Below are 27,643 nucleotides of genomic sequence, written 5' to 3' on the forward strand. Positions count from 1 at the left end.
AAGCCTGAGATGAGATCTGGACAAACCAAATCTCACTTGTGGGGCTCAGTTTCTTCATTTACAAAATAAATGTAGTGATAACAACATTTTATTGTGATTAGATGAGATAATAGATTCAAAATTTTTTTTTTGGCAAACTATTAGGATCTTCACAATGCAATGTTATACTGCTTATTCATCTCAACTCCTATGACATTATAGAAAATTGAGTCTGAAGCTTATGAAAAAATAAGACTAGACAGTAGTGCTGGTTTCAACAAAGCTTTCTTTCTCTCCTCCATCCTTGATTTCCTCTCTCTTTCTCTCTTACTCTACTAATAACTATTATAACACTCCACTCTAATAATCATGAGTTTTCTATACTTTTCAACCACAGTCAATGTTTAAATTAGATAACCTAATTGATTTCCTACTACATTCAGGAATCTGTATTGAATTATTATCCAAATCATGTCATGAAGAAAATGTCTGCTTCTAGAGGAGATTGAAGTTGGAATCAGAACCTGCTCATTTATCACTCATTGAACAAATGTTTATTCAGTACGAACTTGCACCAGGCAGTAGAGATTTAGAAACGAGCAAGGAGGAAGATAGTCCTTTTCCCAAGGAAGTTCACAGTGCAGTGAGGGGAATAGATTTATATTCTCTTATTTTATAGCCTAGGAACTAGAAACACAATAGTTAAGAAACTGACTCTACCTGCAATTCCCCTTCCATTATGCTGAGGAGTTGAATGAGATCTTCTTTGGATAACTCCAGAGATTTCTTAGTCTTTCTTTCACTTTCTCCAGAGGGTTTGAGATGTCGTTTGACAGTTCCTGAAGCCATGACATCCTCATCCTTCCTGTTTGATTTGTTCTTCTTTTTTGCATCTTCTGAGAGACTTTTATCATCAGCATTGCTGATGATGGAGGACTTGGGGCAGGAGATGTGCCCATTAGATGAGCTTTCACCACCTTGGTTTCGGGATCTCATTCCCACCTATGATACATGAAAAAAAAGAGATGATACCCTTTACCACAACCAAAAATATTTTAGACTAAATACATAGAAACTTAGAGCTTTACAACCTCACCAATAAAGAAAAACAAAAGGATCAGTCACAACTTCCCTTCCCTACAGTTTGAAGGAATGTGTTATTAATATTTTCAGGAAAATTCTTCATTGCTGTTCAGGAAAAAGTGAAAATACAACTCAAACCTGACAAACACTGCAAGATCAACATCACCCTTGCTAAGTCATACTAATGGTATATGTCTTTGATGCAATGGGATGAGAATGGCAAATTACCTTTGTGCTTTGTCTCCCCAAAACAATATACTCCAGTCTATTAAGAAAAAAAAAATCATACAGATTCCAATTGTGTAAGATTTCTAACCAGCAATCCTTAAAACTATCAAGGTTACTAAAAACAAGGAAAGCCTGAAAAACTGTAACAACCAAGATGAACTAAGGGGACACTACAAATAAATGTCATGTGGATCCTGGATGGGATTCTGGATCAGAAAAAGGATATTAAGGAAATCTGAACAAAGCATGGATTTTATTTTATTTTATTTTTTTTTTTCTCTTTTATTATTCACATGTGCACACAAGGCTTGGGTCATTTCTCCCCCCTGCCCCCACCCCCTCCCTTACCACCCACTCCGCCCCCTCCCTCTCCCCCCAGCCCCCTCAATACCCAGCAGAAACTATTTTGCCCTTATTTCTAATTTTGTTGTAGAGAGAGTATAAGCAATAATAGGAAGGAACAGGGGTTTTTGCTGGTTGAGATAAGGATAGCTATACAGGGAGTTGACTCACATTAATTTCCTGTGTGTGGGTGTTACCTTCTAGGTTAATTCTTTTTGATCTCACCTTTTCTCTAGTTCCTGGTCCCCTTTTACAAAACATGGATTTTAGTCAATAATAATGTTCAATATTGGTTCATTAATTGCAGTGAATAATCCATACTAATGAAATTTGTTAATTATTGAGAAAACGGGGTGTGGTGTATATGAGGACCCCTGATATTATCTTTGAAATAATTCTGTGCTTCTAAAACTGTTCTGAAATAAAATATTTATCAGAAAATTCAAATGTCAAACCTTGCCAAGAGCCAGTAGAACATCACAGTATGCAGAAAATTCCCTATAGGTTGAAAGGGCTTGAAATGGAGAGAGGAGAAGTGAGGAAGAGGTGGTACAGTTTTTAGTAACAGGGAATTCTATCTTTCCATAGCCTGTTCTTCAAAGGTGGGCCTTTTTGAGTCAGTTATTTACAGTAATAAGAGTACAAACAATTGGGAGGAAACAGATGAATTTCAAAATCAAAAATTTAAACAGTATTTTGTGGTAAAATGAGAAAATAAACAAAGAAACAGCTAAGATACTAACATGTCCCGTGGGAAGCACATTCAAGTCATTCATGACAAATCCTCTTCCATCTCTGAGCAAAACAATTTTTTTTTTTTTTGGCAGCACTGGGGTTTGAACTCAGGACCTAATGCTTGCTAGGCAGGTGCTCTACCACTTGAGCCACTCCGCAAGCCCTGAGCAAAAGAACTTGACCAATAGGTATCTTATAAACAAACACACTGAACTCAGAGCCTAGAATTCAAAGGGCTGTGAAGAGAGCTGTAATATCCTGAAGCAGTATGACAAAATTTGTCTAAGCCATTAAATACAGTAGTTCAGCACACAGGTTATTTCAAACTCACAATATAAATAACCTTTTCCTTGAACAGCTAAGCAACAAGATTTTCAGTATTCATTGCAGATAAAATGCAAGGACTTTGTTATCTGAACATAAATTATCACTATGAACCCAACCACGCTTAAGAAATTAAGGAAAGTTTTAAAACACTAGGTTTATAATGGAAAAATAAACACAGTTTGATGTTTCCTTTCAGATAGTGAATATTACATTCTTTCAATGAATCTTGAAATCTACATTCATGCTCCTTTCTTGACCTGAACTCTTATAAGCAAAAGGACCCTTTTATGTGTGTGTGAACCTTTTATAGCACCCCCCCTTTAAACAATGTAAGCTGAATAAGTGGTTCTTGATACCGGCACCATATTTCTATTTCACTACAGGATTAGTTCTCAATTTTTGAGCCTCTTTTGTGCTTCCCTGTGAACAAAGAATAGATTGTAACTTTGTAATGGAAAACCGTAGCACTTTGGGGAGGATCTACTGTATTTCATCACAATTGTTTGTGGACTAACTTAAGCCCTAAGACAAGTTTTTAAAAGAAAAAAAAAGGTGATAAATAGAGAGATTCAAATTTAACTTATGACCTGTTACACATCACAAGTCAGACAAATGGTCTTCCCACACCAAGCTGTGATTCCTTGTTATTCCATATGCATACAAATTCCTTTTATCTGAAATAATTGTCTGTGTAAGATCTTAAGACTCTTTCAGGTGATAAATCATAATTTGACAACCTTAACTCAGATCACGACTTAATAGAAATTCCAGACAAAAACATAGAAAGAGAGAAGATGTTTTAAACCTAATCAAACATAGTATTTGTTTCTGACTGTACTATGTTTTTGTGCCTAACTATCTATTTGTTGGGCAAGTGTTTACTAACTACAATTGTATTTTCAAACATCCAGAAGAGGAATCTATTTAGTATCAACTCTGTATATTTAGTTTTTTCCAAAAATTTCATTCTGAAGTTAATGTTTTTAAATGAATTTTATCATAATACTACCGTCATGATTTTTATAGGAAAAAATCCACACTTTTTAGAATTATCTAATTGTTTTACATCACAAACCAGGTTAAAAGGTTTAGTTCCCTGCTTTTGTTCCTTGTTCTGTTCCACAGTAATTCACTTTTTTTGTTTCGGTGGTACTGTATTTTGAACTTGGGGCCTCCTGCTTGCTATTCAGGCACTCTACCACTTAAGCCAAGCTCCCAACTATTTACTTTAACCAATGGAAAAATCTCATGTGGTAGACCCATGATGTTAATTCTGACTTAGTCAACAATTTTTCTCTGTGTCACTGAAATTTCACATTCATTACTTTTCCTCTGGCATGGGCATATAAATTTTAGTCATTTCTTGGTGAGCCAGACAGGGTCTTCTTATGTCCACAACAAAGTCAGCAATCAGCACCTGTTATATCTCTGGAATGCAAAAGCACTCAGTGTGTACAAACTAGCCAAGATACTTTTAGGAAGAAATTAGATAGCATGTGTGAGAGAGAAAATATAATTTATCAAAAGTATAACCAGGTCTGCTAACAATAATATGCCCATGTTAAACCATTTTATTCTCTTTTGTAAGGAGAAAAGATCCTGAAAACAATGGACTTCCACCTGTCACATTTAGTAAGAGTCATATCTTCTTTATTTTCAATAGCTCTTACTGTTTCTTAAGTGTTACCCAGAGTCGGAAGCAGTTTACATGCAACATGTCATTCAATATTTCCATCCACCCTGTGAAGTAGGTGCTATTGTCCTTTGGTTTACAGCTGAACTCCATGAGGTTTAGAGAGATTAAATATCTTTTCCTGAGTCACATAGCTACTCCTAATGAATAGAAGAGCTAGGATTTGACCTCATGTCTAACTCCAAATATCTACTCAGTGTTTGGGTTTCCTCTAAGATCTTGAACACATACAAGTCGAAAGTGTGGACACCTGTAAATCAGAGGACCAAGAAAAACCTGCAAATGCTCACTGAGATAAGGTTTCCTCACTCCACACTACAGAATTTGAGAAGTCCATGTGTACATTCTCCTCCATGGACACTCTCACAAAATTCTCACAGCAATTGAAATTAGGTTACTAAGCAAAAATACTTTTTCTCAAGCTACTAACCTGCTGCAGAATATGTAAAATGATGACCCATTCAAAAATCTTCCTGATAAACAACCTGATTGATTAATCAAGGGCACAAATTAGGAAAACAGGAGGCAAAGTCTGAACAGGGACCATTCCAAACCTATTGTGTTAAAAGCCACAGAGCTGAACAATAGTAAACAGTTCATCAGAGTTGGCCAAATCCTGTCTATTGTGCTTACAGGAGTAGTAGGAAGTAGCAGAAAACACATCTGCATTTTGGGGAATTACATAAACTTTCTGAAAGAAGCCAAGAATGCCTATGCTTATCCCAGTGTATATCCTTGAAGAAAGTTCTCCCCAAGAAAAGGTCATAATATAAAGGAGAATGATGGAGGGGGTGAATTCAACTATAATATATTGTAAGAACTTTTGTAAATGTCACAATGTACCCCAGTACAACAATAATTTTTTTAAAAAAGAAAAGAGTATAATAAACTGAAGGTTCATATCAGGTTTTGTAACTTTTTAAAAAAAAAATCAATGTTTTTGAGGGCACAAATTTTTCTCATTCACAGGCAAATCATCCTAACATAGTTCATGAAATATACCTACTTTTCATAGTAATCAATCAGCAATATTTTGCCTGGAGTTGGCTGACTAGAGTAGAAAGAAAGAAAGGAACAAGCAAATGTTATTCTGAACTGCCTTCTTTTATCTATGGTCAACTCTCCTCTTCATTCCCCCTCCTCCCACACTGGGCAGTTCCAGAGCACACTGTCAGATGAGTAATAATGCAGGAATCAGAAAATGTAAAGTCATTTATGCTGAACTTATAAGTATTTCTACAGCATTTGAAAAAATAAAAAAGAAGGAAAAAGTCCACATCAATTAAACACCCATTCTATTCTCCAAACTTCCTTGTTCTTATAAATCTTAACCTTGAGCTTACTCTAGCATTCACACTCCTGTCCTTGTCCAGTATCAGATTTGTCTTTTCCTGTTATGACTCAATGTTGGTCAAAATATTCCCCATCCCCACCACCAACAAAATCTTCTATATAAATTGCATTTTGGCATCTTTCCTATGCTTATCAGCTTCTCAAGTATCCAACCTCTGCTCTTCCTGGTTTTGTTTTCTATATACATAGTTTCAAGAGCATAGGAAGAGCTGCCATAATATCACACATACATTTGTGTGTATACACACACACACACACACACACACACATTACATATACATGCATGTGTATATGTATATATTTTCTTACTTTAAAATTATAATTACAGAATTATAAGGAAAAAGTACAATATCTAGAAAAGAGGAAATCACATCATTACCAAAAGTCCTACATTTTACAGTATGGCCTGGCAAAAGGCCTGTGGCAAGTGGGGCTTCCAGATCACTACCACAGAACTGTCCTTGTTCCTTCTTTTAGACATAAATGACAATACTCATAGCATTTGAGAAAAAAGGGGGGGAGGTGGGAAGAAGAAAAGATCTATTCTAGTTTTATGTAATCAGTGACTTTTATGATGCAAAAGACCAATCACATCTAGTTTATTCTCTCAACACCAGATTACTTCCTGTGTCTATCTTATTTACTTGGTTAAACCTGCTTATAAATACCCCACTTCCTAAAATGTTCAAACATTTCTTATGAGATTATCATTCATTATGACATATACTGGTCAGAAATGTACCTAGGTTTTTCCTGCACCTTTAAAAACAATTTTCTTTTCATACTACTTACATAAAAAGTCACGTTAAATGATTTTTTTCACCCTTATTATCTGCATGCATTAAATCCTCGAAAAAAAAAAACAGGTTTTGCTTAATTTAAAATATTTATTCTACTAGGACAGACTTAACCAGACAAGTTGAAAATTCCTTTAAATAACTTCATAAAATGTTAGAATTCAAGAAAGAGGATTCTCTTGGAATCCCTGTAGCCATGTTGTAATCAAAAGGCCAAAGCAAACATTGTAACTGTGGCAAAGTAGAAAAAATATTATTCTACTCCAGCCTTAAACTATGGTGAAAAATTTTACGAAGTTCTGTTTAATATCCTTCAAGGATGATATCAGCAAACCAATAAACTTTTACAGAAAAAAAAGACCAAAAAATAATGGGTCAGGGAACTGCCATAAAATAAAATATTTTGTAAAATTAGCATACTGAGTCTAAAAGAATGTACAACTTGCATTTTAAACTCAAGTTAATGATAGGTTATTAAGGTAATGTAATATAGGGTGATTTTTCTTAAACAGTTTGATAAAAAAATCCCCAAATTGATTAACTCTTTTATCACAATATTCACTTTTCTTTCCACTAGCCATAGTAAGCATTCAAGATCCTTTGTTTCCAGGAACATTGTATTTCCAGCCTTATCTCCCACACATTTACATGCTTGCTTCCTCACTGGCTACAAATAATGTCTTCTATATTTTATTTTATTTTTTTACATATTTATTAGCATATATTTGTTGCACAAAGGGGATTCATTGTGATATTTTCATATGTGCATAAAATGAACTTTGATCAAGTTCATCCTCTATTACCATTTCTCATTCTCTTCCCCCCTTTAAAAGCAAATAAGTTTTCATTATTCTTTTCATACATGTGTATAAAGTATTTTGACCAGATTTGCCCCTTTCCTTTCTCTCTCCCCTTCCCACTTGGACCGCCCCCTCAAAAGTCTCTGTTTTACATTGCAGTCATTCATTTTTAAGGCCTAGATACTGCATTTGTAAGAACATGCAGTTTCTTAGTCTGGTTTATTTTGCTTAACATGATGATCTCTAGTTCTAACCATTTTCTTTCAAATGACATAATTTCTTTCTTTATGGTGAACTAATGCTCCATTGTATATATATTGCCATATTTTCTTTTATTATTATTATTCATTTATTCACATGTGCATACATTGTTTGGGTCATTTCTCCCTCCTGCTCCTGCCCCCACCCTCTCACCCCCTCCCCCCTCCCTTCCAGGTAGAACCTGTTCTGCACTTTTCTCCAGTTCCATTGAAGAGTAGAAATAAGCAATAATAAGAAAGACATAGCATTTTTGCTAGTTGAATTAAGGATAGCTATACAGAGAGATTCCTAGCATTGCTTTCATGTACAAATGTGTTACAACCCAGGTTGATTCATCTCTTAACTAATCTTTACACTGGTTCCTGATCCCCTTCTCGTGTTGACCTCTGTCGCTTTAAGGTTTCTGTATTAATTCCTCTGGAGTGGGGACCTCAAATGCTTTCGTGTTTTGGGTTTTTATATGTTTGCTCTCAAACTTCTTTACTAAATGGCCTATTCCACCCCTGCACACTTTAGGTCTCCTCAAACTATTGTAGCAAGTCCCATGCCTCCTTCCTCAGCAATTTTATACACTTGTTCTTTATATTAATTACTTTTACACTTGCCTACCTGATTGTTTCTTCCCTAAACTGTAATCTTCTTGGGAAGCGGTAATAAGACTTTCCCATATCATCAAAATAACAACTAATAGATATATTCAATTATTTGAATTTGTAACATTTCATATAGGAATACAGACTTATAGAACTTATTCCTTCTAATAAATATGACCAGATGAAAATATAATTAGAATCAAGAAAGATCTAGATACTGTATAGGCTTAGCAACTAGTAATATTTGGAGACATTCCCAACACTGAAAAATAAAACTTTTGCCCAATATAATGATGTACACTTCTAATCGTAGTCCTCAGAAGACAAAAGCAGGAGGATTACGAGTTCAAAGTTAACTGGGGCTACAAAGTGAGTTCAAGCTCAGCCTAGGCTATAAAGTGAGATATATCACAAAAAAAATTTTAAATAAATATGTAAAGTTTTTATTAAAGTTATTAAATTTTTAATAAAGTAAAGCTATTAAAGTAACTTTGTGAAAAACATGATTCATTAAATGCTTGCATGTTTTTCCAATTTTTTCTGAAATACTAGAATAACAATAAAGAAGCAAAGGCAGACAGAAAACAGGAGTACAGATGACAACAGATGAGAAGCATCACACAATTTTTGAGAGGGAATGTGGATAGATGAGTGGTTGCTGACTTGGACACTTAACTGCTGGTAGTGTGAGAGGCCAACAAAAAGTACATAGCTCTAATTTTCCCAATTTACTCTCATGCTACGGAGGTACCAGTTCCACTGGGTGACCGAGTAACCAAGATGCCCCAAGCCACCACCCATGAGTGTTTGCAGCAAGAATCAAACCAGATTCCTGCAAGTTGAAGCTGAAACTTCTTGTAGTACATCCCCATCACTGATCCTGACAAGTGCTACATGAAAAAGGATGGCAGCATCCCTTCTGACTGCCCCCTCCACAAAGTCCCACATCCCCACTGCAGCTCATGCTGACTGCTTTCTCTGTAGCATATTTACTTTGACCCGCCAATTTAGCTCTTAATTATATACTGACTGGTGTGGTTTTTGAATGGCTCCTGATTTTTAGCCTTGTGGATCCATCTAGAATATAAACAACATTTCATAAGAATAGAGTTTCTTTTATCTCCCTCAAACAGCTAGCATGTTAGCACCTCTACCTCTTCCACTTTAAAACTGAGGAGCCTGAGGCCAATGTCATACAAGTAGTCAATGGAACAGTTGGGCAAGGACCTAGGCTCCTAAAAGACTCCCTTTTTCCTATGCACTCAACACCTTAAGAATCTGTGCCTGCAGTCAGGGTATCACATCACACCTCTCTTACTCATTTCCATATCTGTGACAGGACTTTGTTTTGTTTTATTCCTTAACAGAAACAATGCCATTGTCAGTTATGTAAAAAAAAGCTTTCAACTATTTAGTATATATTGATAATGATATTGATGTATACAATAATAATGACATTTATGACATGTTTTTCCAGCATTTTCAATGCCAATGATTCATTCTTAAACCTCCTAGACATTTTGAATTATGTTTATAATATTTTATTATCATAATTCTGATGTCACTAGACACAGTATATAATCAACAATCATTGATTACATAAAAATAGTAAGGACATCAAATTTATGTGGCTATGATCTCTCCTTTTCTGGTCAATTTTGCCTATATTTTTCCTACTTGACCACTATAATTTTTCAGACATTTTAACAGTAGTACACCATATTGTCTCTGAAGCAAAAGGAATGTTATCATTTAGTTTAATTAAGGTTGCTAAGCATTTGGAAAATGGCCAGACTTCTGGTTAGCTAGGACTAGAATTGCTTTCCACATTTCATTACTTCTTAAAAGGCCCAGCCCCCAGAATCAGTCATTTCATTTCCCTGTCAGAAACAAAACAGGCCTATCTGTAGTCAGAAAGATAAGCACCTTAGACTTTATATCAGCAAGCTACAGTTGCTGAATTATTCTTAAATATTACCTTTGTTCTCAATCCCAACAATAATAGCTGACAGGCATTTACTAAAGAGCTTATTTTACACTTAGCAATGGGCTATGCCCCTGTCACATAGATATTATCATTTCATGAAAAGCTGATAACAACCCAGCAAAGCAGGCACTATAATTATTCCTCACATAAAGATAAGGACAGTGAAGTTTAAAGAGATGTAGTCTCTGTAATATGGTCACTACCTGGGAAAACCTGAACTATAACACAGGGCTGTCTGAATACTCCACGTGCAAGGCAAAGTCTGAAAGGCAGCTTTTTATCACCAGATCAAGGATAATGAAATACATATAAATTCACAGTCACCTTTTCATGAGGGCAGAAATAGCTTTAGTCACAAGATATACATTCCCCCAAAGCCTTGAACAACAATGATCAGTACAAAATCTTGCTAACCCCGTAGACGTTTTTCTCTAATTTTTACTCATGGAACACCTTATTCTTCTAAGCCCACATTCTCCTCCCCCTCCGCTTCCCTCAGGCTGCCTCTGTACTCTGTAATGAATGAGGTTTTCAAAGAAGCCATAGGGTAACTTTGCCCCACAGTCTTGACTTTTTGAATTATGACAACTGGATATGCGTTAAGATAATTTTTTAAATCAGCCAAATTAAGAAAAATTCCAGCTTCTGGATTAGCTAGTTATGCTATTAAGCTAATGGTAGAAAACTTCACATTAGAAAAATGTTTGCCTTACCTGGGTGTTGTGGTGCATACCTTTAATCCTAGCTACTCCAGAGGCTGAGATCGAGAAGACTGCAGATTGAGGCCAGTCTGGGCAAAATGTTCGTAAGACCTCACATCAACCAATAGCTGGGTGATGTGTGCCTGACATCCTAGCGATGACAGGAAGTGTAAATAGGAGGACTGTGGCCCATGCTGGCCTTGGCATAAATAGGAGAACCTAGCTCAAAAATAAGCAGCACAAAAAAGGGCCAGAGCATGACTCATGTGGTAGAGCACCTGCCTAGAAAACATGAGGTCCTGACTTCAAACCCCAGTACTGTCAGGAAAAAAAGTTTGTCTTTATATAGAAAATATTCTGAAGTACTATTATTGCATTTTCAAGAAACCCAAGCAAATCCCATTGATGGTCAACGTTAGCCTCCATGACAGAAAGACATGCAGTGGTTTGGGTGTTATCACAGTTTGATGCTGACAAGGGACAAGTTTCAAGCTGACTGCCCCACCTGCGTGCTGACAATAACTTCATGGGTTCTAATTGCCTGCCCTATGTCAATTGTGTTCAGGTGTCCTGTAAATGCCTTTCCTTTCAAATCCCTAGATCACTTCTTACTATAAAAGAACAACCTTAATTCGTTGTAATGTATGGGGTTTTGAACTTCTCTGACTTCTGTCTTTTCTAATTGCCCCAAGCTTCCCTTGTTTTAGATTAGATCAAAGTATAGGGAACCTAAATTAAAAACAGAATAGAGCTACTTTATAAACCAGGGAAGGAGAAAAGTAATACTGTGAATGCAACTGAAACCACAGCATAGCTGAAGATACTCATCTGATGTTTAAAGATGTTTATCACTCTGGTACTATATTGAGAGGTTATGGTTTCTGTATCCATCAACCGATCTTCATAAACTTAGTTGCTACATGAATGCAAAAACTGGCAAGAGTCATAAAGTTGGAGGACTTTGCAATGAGCTAATTAAATTGTGCTACAAGCTTAGTTTATCTAAAATGCCATGCCACAATGTAAAAGTTTCAGACTTAGTGTGTGGGCAGGAATTATGGAAGACAATGAGTCACTGCCTTTTGAATCAAGTTTTTTCAAAGACACACTAGCCACTAACTACCATTCTTCTCCAAGTTGCAGCCATCTTAGCAGATCACCCAAACCCACAGTGGACTTCAGGGTGTCCACAACCTCAGTCACCAACATCCTCAACATTTATTTCCTAACTGGCCCAACCCTCCTGGATGTTTGCCTTTAACCCTATAGAATCAAAAGAGTTGCATCCCTAACCCCACACACTTATTCTGCAATCCTGGACAAGTCACCTCTTGATTCCCCGATTTCCTCATCTGAAAAATGGGGTAAACAGTTAGGCTTGTTCTACTCTTTCTGTGTATATGAAAGTTCTTCCTAGCAGTATTATGGCAGGAGGCATTAACCTATCTATGGCAGTAACTGTTGGGGTCAGTAGACACCTCTGGATATCCCCGGCCCCATACAGTTAGTACTAGAGACAGTCACTTTATTTCCAAATGTTAGCGTCTAGCAAAGGGGTTAGTAAATTTTTTCTGCAAAGGCATAGATATGAACTATTTTAGACTGTATAGGTCATATGGTTTCTATTCCTCCTACTCAACTCTGCTACAGTAACACAAAAGCAGCCACAGACAATACAGAAGTCAATATGCAAAGCCTGATTTGCTCTTTAGCCCTCGTTTGCCAACCCTGATCTAGACTGTGTGACAAATCTGGTTGATGGATGAAATGGAAGTGGTTTCTTCCCACTCTCCGTTCTGTCCTCCAGTTTACAGTAATTAGAAAATGCCTGAAAGTAAGAGGTAGAACAGAATGAGGGAAAAGACAGTGTAGTCGCTGTGTTGTCTGTCCACCCCCTCTCTTCTTTCTTCCAGATAGGCCAAGGGAGGAATGAACATAAAAGGAAAGGAATTCCCACAGTTCAGGAATCTAAAGTGGAAGAACCTGACACTGTTTCATGCCTAAAATTTTAGACAAGGATTTCCACTGACATTAGCTGGAGCCATGGGATATGCGGTCGATACAGATCTAGCAGCATGTGCCCCTAGAAAGGAGGTGACAGAGACTAATGCCCACTAAATGTATGGGGGAAGTATAGAAGTGACCAAGGGCCCAGCAAGGCTGGAAGGCAGCTCAGAGAGGCAGTTGGCATGCTAATAGGTGAATCATCAAGGCTGGGAACTTCAAGATTCTGGGATACCCAAATTGGAGTTGAAATGGAAGGTACAGCTTCCCTTGAGGGACTCTGTGGCACCAGCTTGAGCTAAGGCAGATTCCAAGACAGCAGAAAGGCAAGGGCATTTCACCGGAAAGAATCATGAGTACTACTTTCACCAGGATCCTGACTGGGACATGACTACAGAGAACACAGGAAGGGTGGGCATCACAGCTGTGTTATCTAAGCAGTGACACAGGCCCTGTACTTGATTTAAGGCTCTGCTGGGGCTGTCTTGTTGTTAATGATTTTGAACAAGGAGCTCCACACTTTTGTTTCACACTGGGCTTTTTCATTAATCAGGTGAGCAGCAGGAAAACCAGTCTAAACCAGGGCAACCATGTTAACCAGCTTTTCTCCCGCTCCTCACCATTGATGCACAGTGCTATATGATACTCCAAAACATGGAGAAGAGTTGGAGAAGAGGGAAAGGAAAGATTGAAATGGAAGTTTGATTTGGTCTGAGACTAAGTTGCAAATCTTGAATGTTACCACATAATATTGAATTTATCAGGAAATATCCAGGTTAAGTTCTCTGCCTTGGGAGGGAATTGGGAAAAGTAAAAAGCAAAGCTGAGCTCACTCATAAAGAAGTCAAGTGGTAGAATTGTGCCCCTGAGTTTTATGGGGCATCTTAACTTTGAAATAATAATATTGGATACAGTTTTATAAACCATTAGGTGCTAGAGGGCATTCAGGCCATATATGAAAAGTTTTTATTTAAATCTCATACCTTTTCTTCCTGCATTCACTTTGAAAAAAAAAAAAAAGCAAGAAATAAGACTCATATGGCACCTGAAGGCAACCAGAGCTCAGAGACTTTCCAACAATGAAATGACTGCACATCTCAGAGAAGATGATAAGGAGCAGCCAATAGAAGGAAATGGTACAGGTACAGGAAAACGCTGCCCCAAATATACCCATTGGTCTCTCTGCCCCTCCTCACCCATCTCTCTTAGGCAGCCTTCCTGTTTTCCTATCCATGTTCCTCTCTTATGCCTTTCACTGAAACCATAAAAATGAGATGCCAGTAATCTCATTCAGCTCCAAAAAGGGCTCCCAGCCCCAACTTCCCAGAAGAATGCTCCACACTCAAACATGACCCCTCACCAGCCCTACTAAACTCCCACTCCTCCAGAATGGTGATAAGAAATCAAGCTGGTTAAACTTCAATCACATAGCAGCATCACTGCCCAAACTCTATATTCCCCAGAATTTTTGTTTATTAAAGAATCTTTTTCTTTTTCTTTTTTTTTTTTTTAGCAGCACTGGGGTTTGAACTCATGGTCTCACACTTGCTAGGCAAGCACTCTACCACTTGAGCCACTCCACTGGCAAATCTTTGAAATTAAAAAAGATGTTTTAATTTCCAAGCTTAAAAATTTAATAGGCTGGGTTGAAGGTAAGGCAAAGATGGCCTTTCTTCAAACCATACTGCTAGTCCATTCTACTATGTAAAATAAGTTGTAGGAGAAGGTGGGGGGGAAGCAAGAAGAAATCTGAAGATACTATGATTTTTTTTCCTTCTTCTTCCCTCTCAACATGCTTAATTCCCAGATTTTCTTCTCTATGCTAAGTACAAACTTCCTATTTTGAGCCTCAGTCCAATATTCCTTTCTTAAAAAGCCACGCTGAGCCTTGCATTCACATACCAGACATAACTGCTTCTAAAGCCTGAGTTGAGAGTGAGGAAGCAAGAGGACCAGAGTTAGACCAGCTGCCAAGGCTCCAGGTGCATGTGCAGGTGGGGAAGACCCCTCTGAAGCCTGGAGCATCAGAACCACTGGGCGGAGTGTTGTTGACACAGACCCCCAGAGCATCTGTTTATGTGGGGCTGTGGTGGGGCCCGAGAAACTACATTTCAATGAGTTCCCAGGTGATGATCATGCTGCTGGTGCCAGGGCCCCATATTGGGAAACAATGTTCTAGAGCAGGGTAGGACAACATAGGTTAGATCCAGAAATTGCAGAGGCCTGGAGAGGTCTACCTATTTCAATCAGCAACTCTCTCCCTTCCTACAGCTAAATTAGAAATGCTTGCCTGGACTGGATAAAAATAATATTAACTATAACTGTTTTCATGAACTGATTAAATGCCACATTATCATTCATGTTCCATCAGCATCCCTGTGAAAGCTTAGATTTGTGAGTTCTTCACATATAGCTTGTAAGTGGGTGGGTGAGTGGGGTATTATAGGACTTCTTTTAAAAATCGGTTTTCACAAATAATCTAGATTTTATTGAGAAAAATCAGAAGATGTGGAGCATTATTTAGTTAAAGTTGAGCAGTGGCTTACAAATTGAGTTGGAGAATTTTCCAACCAGTTCACCACAGTCCTTATAATCTCCATTGCCTCTTGAGCACTGAGACCAACACCCAATTTCCATGCATTTATTACTACATTTGAACTATACTTTTTTTATGGTAGAGAAATTCTTCCCTATACCTAGAAAAACAAAAGCTGTACTGAGTTTTGTGTTTTAAGAAAAAAATGAAAGAATATTTAGTTCCAGAGAGTTAATACACAACTTCTCTCCCAGCCTCACCTGTTTAATACCCAGCTATCCTCTGTCACCATTTGAATTTGGGTCCAGTTTGATCAAACCTGCATGGCACACAGAAATCCAGGTACAGGGGAGGCAGGAGGTTGACTCTGGATACAGCTTGGTCAAAGAAACCTCTTGGAAAGGAATTGTCCAAAAGTAGCAAGCTGTAGTCCACCCACAAGGGGAATCCAAAGACAATGTGGCTTTCCAAGGGGAGAAGGAATATGACACTTAGAAGGGAATGTGTTCCTGAGGATGCTTCCATGCTGAAGTCTACAGGGAGCAGAATTGGAACAATAAATAATAAAGGTGTAAGTGGAAGCAGGTAGATGGGGAAAGGTCCTGTGTGGAGCTAGGAACTTGGAGTGGATTTGGAGAACTTCTCCATGGTCATTGTTGGAACCAGCAGAAGTGGCAGAGCTACCAATAATAAATCTACAAGCCAGCTCGGGAACAGAAAGTGTTTGGAGGACACCCCTAGAAATCACTTCTTAAATTTACCTGGAGGAAGGTGAGAAGAGGTTCTACAACAGTTTAGGTAGCAATGGCAACAAGAAAATAAAACACAGTTTACCCCCAGCCTTTCTCAACTTGAAAATCATGGGTTATGTTTCATTACGCAGTTAGGTTTGTTTTTTTTTTTCTGCACTGCAATACTGCATAACAAGCACCATTCTAGGTGTGAGGACACACAAAAGCTTAAAACATGTTGCTTCACTTAGGAGTGTCATAGTCCAAGACAATGGTCTGTAATATTTTTGGATTTTGGTGGCACTGAGGTTTGAACTCAAGGCCTTGCACTTGCAAGGCAGGCATTCTGTCACTTGAGCCACACACTCAGCCCTAATTTTTTGGCTAGTTCAATCCATTCATAAAATATGTAATCATTTATCCTACTATATGCACACTTATTTATAAATTATAAGTGTTATGATAATCTCATTATGTTTAGGTATATTATAAATGATATCCAAAAATAAGAAAAATAACTAGAATGAATATTACACACACATAGTATATAATAAATATTATTCAATTTATTAAAAATAATTATAACACAAACCCACAATCCCAATATTTCATGTCATTTTTAAAATAAAACTTGGGACATAGTTTAATGACAGTCTTGATCAGAGACTTAAGTAGACTTGATCCTGAAATCATTGCTGAGATGGTAAGAGATTATAAACATGCAAAGACAAATGGTTGTAGTTCGGGCAAAAGTGCAAACTTTGAGGACGGAGTATTTCTTGAATGGTGGTACTCCAACTGATCCCGAAAGGATAAGTAAGCTCCTTCCGGGCTGAGGGAAGAACATAAACAAAGGCATTTAGGTGTCCAGTGGCCTGATGAGGACCTATGAGGAGAACTTCAAAATGGAGGACAAGTGCAGCCAAACAATAATTATGTGTATCACAATGGATTTGCATAGGCAAGTTGCACATTATAAGACAATACTCTCAAGTTTGCATTTTTAGCCTTCATTTTTAGCCTTCATATGGCACTGTTACCCCTCATTTCAAGAAAAAAAAAATAATAAGCTTTGGTAGTAGCCATGGTAACTAAGTAGTGGGCGTGAGGGCAGAGGAAGGTCAAGGAATGTTCTATAGTTACATATCAAGAAAGCACAAAACACAGGTTATTTTTAATTCTGGCTGTGTGCCTATATAATTTCTAATGTCTAAAAATTAAGATGTACATAAATAGTAAAGTCTGTTTCTCATGTAGTCATGAGAAAAAACACTTTCCCAGTAATTCAATACTACCTTCTTATTTTGTTGACATTTTATTTTCATCAGTTGCCATTCAAGCCAACAAAAATGCCCAAAGCGAGCATTTTCCAAATTCGTCACCACGGAGGGTGTCCCTTTGCTTCTCTCCCTTGTTTTCTGTCTACCTCTCTTCTTAGTATACCAGCATGACTCACCAGCCACACCGTGCAAATTGAGAACTGCTTTTCTAGGAGCTCTGAGGTGTTTGCCTTCAGTCATCCATATTCTCTCTTCTGATGACACTTATGGCCAGGGACCAAGATTTGTCAGGCAGCTGACAAACCAGAGTAAGGGTGTGGCAGAGCCTGGAAACAAAGGGCTTTCCCCACTCCAGGCACAGCCAGCTGTCCCCAAGCAGAGAATCAGCCTGGAATTTTGGATTCTTGGGCCAAATGAGGTAATGGGCCTAAACACCCCTTTGTCCTTTCCACATCTCTATTTCAGGGAATGTGCCCTATAACTGTAGGAGTAGAAGAAGAAATATAAAAGACAAAAGTCAAAACATCAAAACCTCAGAAGATAAGATACTTTTCAAAACTCCCTTTCATCCCCCTATGTGAAAGTAACAGCATACATGAATTGTGTAAAATTAGATTTCTCTTCTAAGGATTACAAATAGCAGGGCTTTGCTTGAGCCAAAGTCCCAACCAGAACAATAGCTTTAGGTGTTTTTATCCATAGATTGCACTTAGACTACAAACTATACATTGTGTTTGATAGATTGCTTAGATTTTACCAGAACATTCACACTGTTTTCACAGTTTATCACCTGTATATTTATAAATACCAGCCTGTGTAATTAATAATTTTTTAGGATCTACCTTATTATTTTCATTCAATATATGTATTTAGGGTGATTTCAAATTGCCAGGCATTTCATACAGAAAAGAAATCTAGCCAATATACAATATAAGGCTATAGGCACAATGAATTCCCTTGTATAAGGAATATGTGCTAACAAAAATGAAAAAAAAAGTATAGGTAGTTTGTATAACCATGGACCTCACAATCTAGAGAAACTGTTCCAATTGAGATGATAAATGGGGGAGCTGGAAAACTTAGTAATATCTTTTGCTAATGCTAGCTGGTTGGTTGAATGAGTTATTTCCAGGTCAAATTTTATTTTAGTTTATTATGAAAAATGAGTTTATTTTATTATGAAAAATATTACAGAGCACCTTCCCTGAGCAAGGCACTGTAAGTTTTCCCCTCAATGACTCAAACACTGAAGCTTTAAGTGTTACTAAAACTAGGAAAAATGCTAGCTATAGATTTTTTAGAGAACAAAATCATTTAATACATAGAGTGGTCCCTAAAACTTTGTTCACTTTTCTCCAGAGGAGGACTTCAGTCACTGGAGATTCTTTTCCATTTTAATCTTGGATTATGAATGAATGGGTAGATCATTTTAGGACTTCATTAATAAAGTCACATCCGATTCATTCCAGATTGCCCATTTTCGTGCCTCTGCTATTTGACAGAATGAGAACTTAAAATCAGGTTTCCTGGAATATACTCACCTGGAAGTGAAATTACAGCCTCCCAAACTCTGCTCCTCCCATGCCTCGGGACCCGCAGGCTTTCCTCGAAGACTTGCACTCAGTTATTTCTAGGGGGAAAATGAGTAACTGTGCTCCTCAATGCTGTCCTGACAGTTACCAAGAGACATTCTTACATTTCCTGTCTCTAACTCTTTCTGCCAAGTCATCATTGATTTCTCTCCCCATCACCACTGAAGCTGCCAGGATATAGAAGTTACCAAGGAAGAGAATTTCAGGACAGTACAGAAACTCCCAGTATTCCCAAACTTCCCACACATCAAAAGCAATGGTAGAACCAGAATCACAAAACTCTTTGGATCCAAAAGCTATAAGAGTTTCAGAAATGGCCGCTGCACAAAGCTGTACTGAACCTTACAGATGTCACAAAGCTGGGAGTGGGGGTGGCCCCTGACTTTCTGATGGAGACAGGAGATCCAGTGGCAGAAAGCACACTGTGTCACCTATTCATATGTATTAACTCTTTAAAGAAGAGTTGCTTATAGATATTATGAGACTGATAAAACCCTGGCTATCTTTTGATGCTGACATGGGTAGAAAATTCAATTTCCTACCTCATTTTGGACTGTCACATTTTGCTGGCAATACTTTAGAAGTTTGGCAAGGTCTTACTGGACACTGGCAGAAATCCTTTAGGTATAGGTTAAGAAGGACAAAGGGCAATGAAGTACTACTAAACCAGCTTTCTAGAAAAAGAAAAGAAGGAGGAAGAAGATGGATGATGGGGACAAGGGAATGGGGAAAATTATAAGGAAGTAGAGAAAGAAGAAGAAGGAAGAAAAAGAGGAGGAAGAAGTAGCATTTGCAGATGTCCTTGGTGCAAATACCCCAACATGGCTAATTTCAAGCTACCAACATGACATCTGTGAACAGAGATGGGGTAAAATGAACAGTCAAGCCCCTGTGGCCTTGGCCAGTTGGTTGCAACACACCACTGAGAAAGGGCCAAGCGGCTCCTTCAGCCTGGAGTCCTGCTCTTACTTTTCCATGTAGCTGGAATCAGACTGGAGAAATTTCCCTGCATTGCTAAGTAAAATATTATGAAGCCAATACTTAATAAGTAAACCTGACATCCCTTGCTACTTCCTTCACTTAATCCTCCCTGTGCCAGATAAGGACAAAGCACACTGACCAGCCAAGCCTCAGTATTCTAATTGTTTCAAAGTAACAGGAAAGTATGGAGAAGGAGGGGAAAAAATCAGAAGGAAATAATTTGTCTTTTTAAAGTATGCGACAATAAGCTAGAGGGAAAATATGTGAGTGTGTACAGACAAACTTAAACAGCCCCTGTAAAGAAAGCAGGCTAGATTTTGAACTGAAGTCAATGTTTTGTTCTTGTTTTCCATTCTTTTATTAGAAAGAAAGTTTGGTTCATAAGGATATTGGCTTTCTCACCTTCCTCACACCCCTCCTTTCAGAAATCCTCTTGGCCAGAGGTGCCTCGTGGGAGAGTTCAGTCTGTGATATTTCGGTAACAGTTACTGATGTGTTGATACAGTGAGGGATCACTCTGTGCTCACTATGAGGTAACCACCTCAAGTACAGTCCAAAGAGATGATGTCAAAGATATAGATACAAACAAATGGTGACCTTGAAGACTTCCAGTGCATCTCTAAGGGAACTCACAGCGCTGTGCTCATTGGCCAGTGTTCTTCACGATTTGTGGAGAACATATTTGAGCTGGGAAGAATTATTGTCAAGACCAAGAATTAGTCATCAGTAACATTGGCTAAGAGACCCACTGGGCCTTCCAAAGAAATTAACTGCTAAGTGGACATTTCAACAAAATTAACCACTTATTTTTTTGCCTTGGTTTCTACAGGCAGAAAACCACTAACTTGTCTTTTTCATAGGGGTAAGCTTTCAGGTTCATGAATTAATGTTCTGAAAGACTATAGAGAGATGCTCCTGTGTTCCGTGGCTGTCTTCACCATGTTGCACTGTAATAATTCCTGCATTATCTCTGGTACATTCTATTTCAGTGGCACAACACTGTTGAAAGACAACCAGTTCTACCATCATGAGCTCCAGGATACATTTCTTTAGCTGTGCTTAGTTGAAACAACCAGTGGATCCTTCTGGGCAGGAAATATTAGTCAAAGAGGGTTAATGTTTCATCATAGGTTATATCAATAGAGAAATTGTAAAAGACATAGCGCTATGCTTTCACCAGTCACTGAGCTATGGTATAAATTCAACATCTGGCCTTCCTACAACGGAAAAGTCCTATTCAGCAGCAACTGATGCACGTATACAGCTTGATAATTTTGTTTTTCCCTTTTTATCCTCCTTTATTCTATATTGCTTTAATTAGAAAGCTTAAGATAAATTTAACCCAAGTAAAGTATAAAAATGGAAATAGAATTATACTTATTTTTGTCTGATATTACAGTTTCGCCATCTTTCATCACACAAGATCACAAACTGCTTGAAGGAAACACAACTGTCTAATTCCCTTTTATAACCTCTGCAGCAATTAGCCAAAGACTTCTGCATGAAGCACAGCAATATATCTTTTTGTACTTAAGTCAGGCTAAGGGAACTAAAAGGCAGGATACGGGAAAACACAGCATATTATGTATGAGTATAGTGAACTTCACCTGAAAATGTTAGCTCCTTCTGGCTCAAGAAAATTAAAGAATGTAAACAAAAGTGTATTCTGATCTCTCAAAAGTCCTCAGAACCTTGAGGCCCTACTAGAATGAAACTAGTTAAACTTTGGACTCTTTATTAAAAAGATGAAGAATTGACAAGATTTACCAGAAATTACGGAGAAATCAGGAAAACCAGATATTGACTAGGTTACTAAGAAATTAGAAAAACTTTGAGTGACTTCAGTGGGAAAGAGAAAGCTGTGTCAGGGTCAGGGGTCACAAGCAGGCTGCTGACCAACCTGATAGATCAAGCACACATTCTCCCCAAATAACCTCTAATGAATGTCTCTTGCTGCTAACATCATGGTACAGAGCTCATGCATAGAGTACATGATAACAATCCCCCCAATTTGTCAAGAGTAAACCTAAGCTACCAAAAGCTTTGAGAAAAGGACAAATGGACAGTATGCACATATGGTCATGACTGCAGCAGGCAAACCCATATTATCAGTCTGAAAGTATAGAACAAAAGTTATCATGTAGGATCTCTCAAAGCATGAAGAACAGTAAACACGGGACGATGAGAAGTGAGCTATTCTTACACCATACAATGAGTGGGATTGGATATATCCACATCTGCACACACGCAGGATCCCCAGCTAGTGGTACTGGTGAAGCAGCCCCTCCCTGATTCCTCCACACCCCTGTGAATGAACAGCAGATGGAGCAGTTCTCGCCACAGCCATCTTTCACCATTAGAAAGGAGGCAAAATGTTAGAAGTTAAGCAATAGAATAACTATAATTACGGTCTACAATGAAAACTCTTAGCAAGCAGGTGGAAAATTCCTTCATTGTTTGGGAAAATGATTCCCTAACTTATTCCTCTAATTTCTACATCAAATGAAAATTGAACACTATAGAAAAATTTGTTAGTTTTCATTCTGCTCCTGAAATATCTGTTAAATAAAAATGAAAAACTAACCCATATATTTTCTATTTTCTTTAGAAATTTCATTCTACAAACACAATGTTTAAAGCTTTTACTAAAATCATTAAGTTAAAAAAATAAAAGTCAATATTAGTGTCTTTGGCAAAAAGCACTAACATACATTACAAGTATCAATCTACTTTCAACAAAAGGAAGTAAACAATTTTAAATATATTAAAAAATATACCATGAGCACATGATAAACACGAGAGCACACAAGGGAGGGGTGAGGATAGGTAAGACACCTAAAAAACTAGCTAGCATTTGTTGCCCTTAATGCAGAGAAACTAAAGCAGATACCTTAAAAGCAACTGAGGCCAATAGGAAAAGGGGAACAGGTACTAGAGAAAAGGTTAGATCAAAAAGAATTAACCTAGAAGGTAACACCCACGCACAGGAAATCAATGTGAGTCAATGCCCTGTATAGCTATCCTTATCTCAACCAGCAAAACCCCTTGTTCCTTCCTATTAATGCTTATACTGTCTCTACAACAAAATTAGAGATAAGGGGAAAATAGTTTCTGCTGGGTATTGAGTGGGGGGGAGCGGGAGGGGGTGGAGTGGGTGGTAAGGGAGGGGGTGGGGGCAGGGGGGAGAAATGAACCAAGCCTTGTATGCACATATGAATAATAAAAGAAAAAAAATAAAAAATAAAATAAAATAAAAATAAAAATAATAAAATAAAAATGTTAGCTATAATTACCACATACAAAAAAAAATATATACCAATTTTCTTTAATTTTCATAAAAAATTGAAGAAATATTTTGGTATCTTTTAAGCTAATATGATTTTAAAGAAAAAAATGGAAGGAATATGTATTGCATGTTGATTTCCAGCAGTTGATTTTCTTGCTGTGTGTCTTTGGGCAGCTTAAGTCACCTCTCTCTCATTTGTAAAATAATGGGATTGTGTTTGATTAAAGGTTTCACTGCTTACCCACTACAGTGAACATATCTTGTATGACCAATGTGTTTTGAAAATTGGGAAATTTTATGTTTGAATCCTTATTTCTGATTTCTCTTAAGAAATTAAAAGATTGATTATACTGGGCCCTATATTCTCATGTGCAACCAAAGGCAGAACTATAACAGCTCTTATCCTCTTTGGATAAGGCACAGAATCCTGGTGTTACATTATTTGCCTCACCACTTAGGCATCTAAGGCTTTGACATAATAGATCACATCTAAATTTCCTTATAGTTCTAATATTTTCACATTAAGTTGAACCACAAAACTCTCTAAGCCTTGGCTTTATTGGAGTATGGGGAAAATAATAACACCTGACTACCACTTGAGCCTTATGAAGACAGAACGAAATACTGAGTAAGAGAGCTTGGCACAATGCCTTGCATGTACAAAGTGCTTAATAAATACTAGTGGTAACAATAAATGTTGACAAGTGTTGGTGAACACAATAACACAAATATAATTCTATGATGGCCAATCTAATCTAAATCAAAATGAACGCATTGATTCCTTCTCTTCCAAATACAACATTGGTCCTATTAATACATCAACTATTTGCCACTAATTTTCAGATACACTTTGCTCAGCTAATAAACAAGTTGAGATTCCTATGTGAAATTCAGCCAATTAAAAATAGTGTTCTGTAAATTCTGGTTCTCGTATTCTCCACTTGTGGTGAAGCAGCTCTCAATATTTGATTCATGTAAACTTTGATCCTGTACTTGCCAGGTACATAGCCCACCATAAGTTAGTCTTCTCAAGCACAAATAACAGATTTTACAGAGAGCCCAGTCTGGGCTTCTCACTCACAGGTGAGCCACAAATAAGTCCACACAGGACTCTATGGGAGTGTCCTGTCATCCATGTCCCTACCACTTCAAACCTTCTCTAGAACAGATCTGTCATTGTCACTAGCTCATTTCCTCAGCCACACACTTCATAGATTCTATTGCCTTATTAATAGTGGAACTTAAGTGGACTGCATAGATTTGTTTACACTTTAAGAGATGTGTTTCCAAATTAAATTTGACTTGTACATATTACTTTGCATATTTGTAGAGAAAAAAATTCTAAGTTCCAACCCAACAATACTTTAGGCAATAAGATTTCAGAAAACTTAAATAATTTGAAACCCTCTCAGAGTTTGCTTTATTGAGATTTTCTTACTTGGAAAGGTGTAAATGTTTCCAATTTTACTTACTTTACCTCGGAATTTGCAACTGATGAAAGAGACTCAGGCTAGCATAAACGGTGTTCCACTGATTTTTCAGACCATCATAAACTTGAAGCTGAGACAAGATGGGAACGGAGCTGCCTGAGCAAAAACTGTAGTCTGCATTGTCTGTCTTCCTTTCCTACCTGTATCCCCTCTCCTCCCACCTCTGCAACAAAAACTCTGCCCACGTGCAGTGCAGACCCTTCAACTGTTTGGGGTTCTGAGAGCAGTATTTTTAATAGTACAAATGTTTTCTTGTTCCTCCATTATTCAGGATTCTAAAATCATTTGTTATTTCCCTACATCAGCTCTCTAGTCTACATGGCCCAGGCTTGCCAAGCTCTCACACTCCCTTCCCACCTCTCCCTGCAAAGAGCCCTGACTCCAACCATTTCCTGAACACAACAGGCTTTCTCAGGGCCTCTGCACCCCTCCCTCTTTTCTCCCCACACCATCCTACTCTCCAGTTAAGTCTCAACTCAAGCATTGCTTTCTCTGCCCTGGTTTTCTTTGGAAAACTTAGCTGCTTCATTCTTTACTCTCCCTGGATATTATTCCATATAAAGGTGCTAGCTACCATGTTTATTTGCCTATGTGTGAATTTCTTGAAACAGGAAGAACATTTTTAACATCTCTATCCCTAGCAACCAATGCAGTATAATCAACTGGGTATCTCTTGAATATTAAGATCTGAGAGCCTATACCCATATATATCTGCAGATTCCACTCTGCAAAGTCATAATTATCTTCATATTATTACCCCTACAACTAATTAACAATATATTTTTATACATCTTTCTATTCTTTTCTTTTTGGCATTACTGGGATTTGAACTCAGGCCCTCACACTTGTTAAGCAGGTACTCAACCTTTTGAACCACTCCTCCAAACCTTTTTACATTGGTTACTATTATTATTGTTTTGTTGTGGTGGTGGTGGTGGTGGTGGTGGTGGGACTGGGGTTTGAACTCTGGGCTTTGCCCTTGCAAAGCAAGTGCTCTACCATTTGAGCCACACCTCCAATCCATCTTGCTCTGGTTATTTTGGAGATGGGGATCTCTCTAACTATTTGCCCAGGTTGGCCTTGAGCTGCAATCCTCCAAAGTCAGTCTTCCATGTAGCTAGGATTACAGGCATGAACCCCTGGCATCTGGCACATTGTTTATTTTTAAAATAGGGTCTCATTTCATGCCTGGGCAGGGCTAGACCATGATCCTCCTATTTGTGCTTCCCTGAGGAGCTGGGATGACACGCGTGTGCCACTTTGTCCAGCCATTGGTTGAGATGGGGTCTCCTGAACTTTTTGCCCAGGCTGGCCTTGAGCTACGATCCTCCCATTCTCCACCTCCCAAACAGCTAAGGTAATAGGTATAAGCCACCGCACTCAGCTGCTTTCTTTTCAATATATTTTGTTTTCTTCATTTATTCCTTTGTATCAGCCCACCTGGTATCTATAAAAACAACAAACTATCTGATCGTACAATTTCATGAGAGCATTTTCCTACAAGTTGGAAACTTTCCTAATACTATACTGTATTTATTCTAAAATTTAGAGGGTGAGCATGCAACAAACTACTTCAAGGACTAATTTCTAAATATATACTCAGACATCAAATTATAAGAATAAATTTTAAATTGAGATTTTTTTTTAACTTGTAATTACCCAATTTTCAAAAATCGCAAAATTTTTATTTTCTAAAACTTTTGATACAGTTAGAGTCGTCTGAGAATAAATCCCTCCCTTGTTCTAGTCACTGTTCAACTCCTTTCCACAGCTAAAGGTATGTACTCTGCTAACCACCATGGGGTGAGAGTGTCTGCAGGCATAATCATTATAAAGTGTGGCAAGCTTTTATTCCAAATGAGGCACAGCCCAAATTCTCTACACTGTCATATTCGTGTTTCTTATCAATTGAATGGTGGGACCCCCTTGGTAAAATCTCCCTCTTGCAGATTCAGTCCTAAACGTAATGAGCTCAGCTGCATTCCAGTCATTCATAACACCGTGCTGTGTACAATGGCGTGCTCCCTGTGGATGCGCTATGCACCTCCGTGGTTTCAAGCCCATGGTGGCTTCTTCAGTGGTAAACATTCCGTTTACCTGGGTTCACACCCCTTGACGTTCACTTGGACAAACCTGAAAGCCCAAGGAAGTTAGAACTGCCAACTTACGCATAGTTTCTTCCCATAACCATCAATCTCCCTGGCAATAAAAGGAGACTAAACCTTGCTTTGCCCCAGTGTCACCCGGGAAGATGATGAATCCTTCCTTGCATGTGAGCCAACGATGACGCTCCCCAGCAAATGGAAACCTGGAGAACAACATTCTACCAGTTCTATAATTTGGGGAATCAGATTCTTTTCACCCACTGTGGCACATTTCCTGGACTGGCTAACTGAGCCATTTGCTTCTAAAAATTTGATGCCAAGAGTCTGCCCAGTCATTTAAAACACCTTCCTCTTGGTTTTTTAATATCCAGTGTTCGTTTCCTTGGTTAACATTGGTGTCATATCAAATGAAGTCACCAAACCTCAGGGAGGGGACAATTTGCCTCCAAAAAAGAAGCATATTATTCATAAGAGGTGTTTATTCAAAACCAAAAAAGAAACTGTTAAAGCACACAGTTGGTATGAACAAGTCTATAAACTTGAGTGGCATTAAGAGCCTATACATATTTTTAGCTAAAACAAAATTTGGGTGTAGCTAAGAGAGAAGACAGGAATTGGCTTTAAACATTAAAAAGTAGGTTTTTTAGAGTCTTTAAAAAGAATTCTTTTTTCCTTCCTTCCTTTAAGAAACACTGGTGGACTGGAGGTATGGCCAAGCAGTACAGTGCCTGACTAGCCAGTACAAGGCCCTGAGTTCAA

General features: G+C 37.9%; 1 protein-coding gene across 6 annotated transcripts in view; it reads right to left on the reverse strand.

Annotated features, from left to right (window-relative positions):
- LOC109688742 (filamin-A-interacting protein 1) overlaps positions 1-27,643 on the reverse strand; it is a 250,520-nt gene that overhangs the window by 101,529 nt on the left and 121,348 nt on the right. For 5 of the 6 annotated variants that reach the window (XM_074079426.1, XM_074079398.1, XM_074079404.1 and 2 more), the window contains one exon: positions 700-981. In XM_074079426.1, the coding sequence (XP_073935527.1) occupies positions 700-981 (282 nt within the window). Of the gene's footprint in view, positions 1-699; positions 982-27,643 lie in introns of those variants that run through there. The other variant, XM_074079435.1, reaches the window with a different exon arrangement.

Source organism: Castor canadensis, chromosome 1, assembly GCF_047511655.1.
Source record: "Castor canadensis chromosome 1, mCasCan1.hap1v2, whole genome shotgun sequence".
Classification (NCBI taxonomy): Eukaryota; Metazoa; Chordata; class Mammalia; order Rodentia; family Castoridae; genus Castor; species Castor canadensis.